Below are 6,447 nucleotides of genomic sequence, written 5' to 3'. Positions count from 1 at the left end.
AGACAAGAAAGGATAGTGCGTATATAAAAACATGGTTGTGCTGATATCACTTCCCTTCTGATTGCTCAAAATTATCTACATCTGCTAAAATACGTGTTTAATATAAGTGTTGAGTGTCATTATAAAGAAAGGGAGTACAAGTATCATTTCAAAGGGATTTGCTAGGGACCACCACAGAAGGCATTTCGTGCCACATCATGAATAAAGACATAATCTGTTGAAAGTGAGCGTATGTGGCTGCTCTCTCATGCTACAGACTATCCACGAAATGCCTTCTATGATGGTCCCTAGCAAATCCACATTTCAAAACATAAAATAAAAATAAATGAATATGACATATTCTTTAAAAAGTAAAATTCAAAGCTATATAATAAAGCACATAGGGAGAGAGCGGCAATCACGACGCCGACAAATAGGGGAGCAGCCCACGTTAGCATGGGCCAAGGTAAGACAGTAACGTGGACCAGCAACCCCGCATTGTGACTTTTAGGGAGAAAGGAAGATAAAGAGACGACAGATTTTGAGACCTTGTTTTTGAGTTCTCACTCATGAGGAAATTGTGCCCAAATTTCGATAGAGAAGATGGGTTGGAAACAGTTCTCGAAGTCCCCATTCCCGAAGAAATGTTTGCATCCAACAACAACAATAATAGGAATCTCAGATCGTGGCAAAATATCAAGTCATGGATGGGATCGCCCGTCGAACGATCTTCACTCTTCGGTGGCCGAAACACAGAGCTCCAGCTCTTGCTCGGCGTCATCGGTGCTCCCCTTATCCCTCTTCCCATATCCACTGACCCCTCCCTAAATCGCAACATAAAAGATCACCCCATTGTAAGTTTTCACTGTTATGTTTTAGAAATGTTCAGATTTTTCGAGAAAATGATGAAAGGGCGCACAAATGCATAAGGGTGGTTCCATGGAAGTACCACCCTTGGTATTTGATCCAACAGCTGCTTCTCAAAAAATGAGCCGCTCTTGGATCGAATCTCAAGGTTGTGATGATGAGTACTTGTTTGTACGCCCTTTCGTCATATAATTCTCAGATTGTTTTTCTTTTAATCTCAAACTTAAAATTTATAGTCTGTTCGGGTACAAAATAAATCGATCATCCTCGATCCTCATACTCATGTTGAGAGAGAGAGACTCTTGCTACTGGAGAGGAGAGGTAGTGGAGCAGAGAGGGTGAAGAAGTTGTGGCATATATGAATTTCCAAATACTATTTTGCAGAACATATTTGGAAATCAGATTTTCTTTTCTTTTCTTTTTTCTTTTTTTTTTCTGCTGTTGTAGCTGATTTGGAAATCTAAGGATTTGATCGAGATCCAAATCTTAAAGCATAAAGGGCAGAAATCCAAATCCAAATCTTGTGGGTATCTAAACGGGCCATAATTTGATCTTCCCTGTTTGAATTTTGAACTCAAACCACATAATTAGATTTACATGAGCCACCTAACTTTATATGAGAATTTTGAGATCTGACTTATTTTTTGAAATAAATTTGTAGGAAACTTCGATGGCGAAATATATTGTGCAGCAATACATAGCTGCAACTGGTGGCGAGAAGGTTCTCAACTCAATTAACAGCATGTATGCAATGGGGAAGGTAAGGATGACAGCATCAGAATTTGGTACAGGGGATACTAAAATTAGTAACAAGAACAAAGTGGCGAAGGTTAGGAGAGGGAGCAATGGAGAGGTTGGAGGATTTGTTCTATGGCAGAAGAGGCCTGATTTATGGTGCTTGGAGCTCGTTGTGTCGGGATGCAAGATCAGTGCTGGAAGTGATGGGAAGGTGGCGTGGAGGCAGACCCCATGGCACCCCTCACATGCATCTAGAGGACCCCCAAGGCCCTTGCGCCGAACACTACAGGTAAACTTTAGTTTTCCTTTCCTTATAGACCCTTATTTAGAGGATGCAAAAGTAAAATATGGAAACGCCCTTGTGGAGTTTTCAAAAACCCAATACAAAATTGTTGGCCCCAATTGAATGGATCGATTATAGTGCTGTGATAATAAAAGCAAGATAAGAGAGCTCGGGAGATACACGGCCAAAGTGCCAGTGTTGAAGGCTATATGGAATTTCCACAAAACTGTAAACATTGATTTTGATTTACAATTTCCCAAAAATAGGGTGATTTTAAAATTTTTCTCTTTAAATAATCTAAAATATTTCTTAATTATAAAAAAGTGATAAATACATAGTTTACTATCATCTCAGGGGTGATAACTGACTCTACACGTAATATTGGTGTTCAGAGCTGTAGAGAACAAAATTTCACAGGACTCCCTCCTCTCTCCATTGTAGTTATTGGGTCTATGCATAACTCCACCTTCATGAAAGTACAAAAAAGAAAAAAGAAAAAGAAAGAAAGAGTAAATGAGCCAGAGAGAAGAAAAAATTAGAAACGCTAGTAAATTGATTTTTCTTCCAATGAGTGTAATAAATTAGATTTTTTCGTACTCAATTTGCACCAATTATATTAAATAAAGTCACTATTTAATATTGTAAGGGAAGTGATAGATTCATCCTCGTTTCCTCCCCGGGCTACCCTTCTAGTGTATTTATGAGTTATGACTACTCTTTTTTCACCGCAATGGGGTGGTACAGGGAAGAAATAGGGGCGAGTATAGCATTCCCTATTTTAAATGCTCAGTGTCTTTTTAGATTTAAAATTTCTCCTTTGTCAAAGGACTTGTGCATTGATTCCAATGGATTCCCATTGTTCAGTGTGGGTCTTATACCTTCTGCGAATTTTGATTTATGGAATTGATATTCTTACTCACTTGTTTCGGTAATGGCACTCCGGCCAATCACTCATACACATTTTCTAATGCTTCTGTAGAGGCTGTAGCAACTCTCAATAGCCAGTAAGAAAGTATTAGTGAGGTGTGGAGTGCCTTTATGAAATCAAGAAGAGTGTATATCATTCGTCTTGATTTATTGCCGCTTTTGAACTTTAGAATAAAGTACTTTTGTTCATTGATTCAAATCAAAGAGTATGTATATCATTTCTGTTGATATATTGGCGCTTTTGAACTTTAGAGAATAAAGTACTCTTGTTAATTGATCCTCTCTCAAAGTAAAAGGACCCAAACTGCCCTTGTAATCTCAATCAGTGTAAACAGCGAAACATTTTAGACATTTTCGACCGTGCAAGTTTGTAATATTTGACTTGGGTGTCATGCCGAATTTTTTTATAATCTTAATGGTGTCCAACTAACTGTCCATAAAAGCTCCAAACTCATATACACTATTCTATCCTAACCATTCATCTTTTGGGGTGTAAAATGGACAGCTTGAAGAGTTAATAGCAACACACAAATTTCCTTTAACAGACTAAAGGCTTTGTATTGTCCAATAAAGGAGATGAATGGTTTGGATCACTTTACGACTAGAACGTGTATGTACCATACCCACAAAACATCTCAATTTTTTTTTAAAATATTGCAAACAAGATAATTTAATAAGAGGAATGATACAATGAGGAGCTCATATTGGTCCTTCTCAACGAAGGGCATTTATTCTTCCTATTATTTTATTTTTATCTGCATCATTGTCATATTTTTCACTTCAGTGCCCTTATAAATGAACGTTGTTGAGATGAGATGGACCAACGGGGTGCCCTCCTAGCTTGTTTTTGCATGGGAGCCTCTCAGTTTATCATTTATCACATTACATTATTAAAAAAAAGAGGAAAATTCAGTGAGAACCAGCCTTAATCTAAAATATAGGGGGCTTTTCTATTGTTAATTTCTTAGTGATTTATTTTCTGAATGTTTACAATACATTTTCTTATGTTAAGTTCTTATAATTTAATAAAATGATAAAAATAAATAAAAGATATCTCATTAAAGATTTTTTTAATTTTTTAATTTTTTACTTTTTCATGATATAAAACAACAGGAATCTTCAATGATATTCTTTCGTCCAAAAATTCTTGAGATAGATATTTGTAACAATGTCATGTATAAATACTCATGGACACCATATAATTTTTCCTTTTGTCATTGATATCAGGTTTGAAGGTACCAATATATTGGCCATTTCAAATCCTCCGGTATCAATATGTCAGCCAATATATCAAAAATATTCCTGATACATTGGTAGATTACACCGCCTTCGATACCGATCTCTGTCAATATATTGGCCAATATATAACAATATATTTAAAGGGCAGTGATAAATCGACCTGCAAATATCTTAAATCGACCCCTATGTCTCTTTCTCTCTCCTCTGGGTTATATGGGGGTCGATTTATCACTCCCCGGGAAATTATATATTCGCCTCTTTTTCTTCCTTGGGCCACCCTTTGTAATGTAAAAATGTAGTCATACATACATTTCAGGAGGCTGGCTGAAGGAAGAAACGTAGCAGATATAACAATCTTAATTGCATATGTAGAGAGCTTCTTGAGTCACCGTTCAACACCACATATGTAAACACACCCAAAGAGAATGTGTTCTAGCATTTTATTAGACTTTAACTTAACGAGATAAGTGTGTAATCCACAGGGTCTTGATCCAAGGTCTACAGCCAACTTATTCTCCAATGCTGTGTGCGTCGGCGAGAAGACAATCAACGACGAGGATTGCTTCTTGCTCAAGCTCGAAGCTGAACGATCAACATTAAAAGCAAGAAGTAGCAACAGTGTAGAGATCATCCGCCACACGATCTGGGGGTGTTTCAGCCAAAAGACGGGGCTCCTCGTCCAATTCGAAGATTCTCATCTACTTAGAATCAAAGGATCCACCACTGAGAGTGTCTACTGGGAAACAACTATGGAGTCGATGATAGAAGACTATAGACTGATAGATGGCGTTAAAATAGCACACTCTGGACGGACCGCTGTCTCATTGTTTAGATTTGGGAACAACTCGGATAGCCACACAAGAACACGAATGGAGGAGACATGGACGATTGAAGAGGTAGATTTTAACATATGGGGATTGTCAACGGATTGCTTCTTGCCACCGGGAGACCTGAGGAAAGAACAGGAGGGATGCGATGTCACGGTGAAGAACATGCGGCTTCCTGTCATGCTTCAAGCTTCCAACAGATTGGGTTCTTCTAAGGTTGTGGCCATTGATGTTGAGGACTCAGATTCTATGGATGAGGAGGAAGAAGAGATGTAAAATGTTTTCGTGTATATTCAATAGAATTATATAGATTTGCTTGAGAAATTGGGTAAACGCCATGGTGAGGGTTAGAAGTGAGGAATAATATATGGAGAGAGTCCATTTTTACATAGTGGGCCTACCTTTGATCTCAACCGCATAGCCCAACATTAGATTTCCAACTAAAATCAGTCGAATCAGATATAAAATCTAGATCAATCACAGATGAGACCACAATGTAGTAGCGGGCATGTCTTATCATATTACAAATGGAGGGGCACTACAAGAAACTGGTTTCTTCCCGCCATCATAAACGCCTCGAAAAGTCAGCCTAACCGCCAGGCTTAATCTTTTCCCGGCGAATTCAAGGTGGTCACCCATTCTCTGGCTGAAAAAATGTCATGAAAACTTGTCACGCCCTGAACCGGGGACAAGCCCAGGCACGTGACAGTGCTGCACACCCATGTCACAAACTCACAACATCACATGTATACAAGGCTATCCAACCAAATCAACATAGGTATGCAGAGTAGCTAAGGTCTACCATTAAATTAAATCATTAGTAAATCCACAAAATTAATTCCCCATTATTCCACCATTAACCTGTTCAGCATAAATAATAAATAAAGTCAACAAATGAAATCTCTCTGAACAGTCGTACGGAAATAAATGTTGGGTAAATAATATAACCCTATCATGTTCTAATATAAGCCCAATAAGATAATGGACCGGTGTAGTCGGCCTACTTGGGCTAGAGCCCATTAACCTATTAAAACCCTAGTGTATCTCTATATATAGGGGCTGGAGGTAACAAACTTGATATTCTAAACTAGATACCTTGGGTGTAATGCTTCAAGCAACCTCTCGGTTGACCTAATTACTCTAACAATCTTGAAGCATTATTAAAAAACCCTAAATACGTTTTTGGTGATTTCGTGTTTGACGGTGAAAAAGGGCAAGGAAATTCTGCGCGAGAATCGTCCTCACCATCTCCTCTCGGCAAGACCAAAAACCTCTGCTTCTCGATCAAACCCTCAAAATCGTGGGTTTCTTCTTCAAAACGATTCTGTTTCTTGGGTTTTGATTGGGTCTTGATCTCAGGACAAACGATTATGTTTCTTGTGTTTCTCATCGAACCCTCATCAAGCCCTTGTTTAATTTAAGATTCTTTTAAGGAAAATCACCGAGCATGGGAGAACAGTACACAAGCTATGAGTTGAAGTAGATAATCGATCAACAGCAGGGCGAGGGATTCAACCCAACCAGTAGAATCCGAAATTATTTTTTTTTGAATGAATCTGTGGTGGTAGAAAGCGAAACTCTTTTTGG

At 38.3% G+C, this 6,447-nt stretch overlaps 1 protein-coding gene across 1 annotated transcript; it reads left to right on the top strand.

Moving 5' to 3' along the window:
* The first annotated feature begins 431 nt into the window (after positions 1-431).
* On the top strand, positions 432-5,184 carry LOC143856747 (replication factor C subunit, putative (DUF620)). Its single transcript, XM_077367021.1, has 3 exons — positions 432-833; positions 1,508-1,873; positions 4,516-5,184. The coding sequence occupies exons 1-3, from the start codon at positions 549-551 to the stop codon at positions 5,134-5,136; spliced, it is 1,272 nt and encodes a 423-aa protein (XP_077223136.1). The 5' UTR covers positions 432-548; the 3' UTR covers positions 5,137-5,184.
* Positions 5,185-6,447: the final 1,263 nt, after the last annotated feature.

This window comes from Tasmannia lanceolata, unplaced genomic scaffold, assembly GCF_043159265.1.
Source record: "Tasmannia lanceolata isolate RefF3 unplaced genomic scaffold, GAP_Taslan_0.1 ptg000023l, whole genome shotgun sequence".
NCBI lineage: Eukaryota > Viridiplantae > Streptophyta > Magnoliopsida > Canellales > Winteraceae > Tasmannia > Tasmannia lanceolata.
This window is presented reverse-complemented; position numbering and strand designations above follow the sequence as displayed.

Bases quoted from the DNA above. Each gene is read 5' to 3' on its own strand.
- LOC143856747 (XM_077367021.1), top strand. From the start codon at position 549: ATGAGGAAATTGTGCCCAAATTTCGATAGAGAAGATGGGTTGGAAACA. The intron at 834-1,507 runs GTAAGTTTTCAC...ATAAATTTGTAG, and splicing joins ACATAAAAGATCACCCCATT to GAAACTTCGATGGCGAAATA. The intron at 1,874-4,515 runs GTAAACTTTAGT...TGTAATCCACAG, and splicing joins CCTTGCGCCGAACACTACAG to GGTCTTGATCCAAGGTCTAC.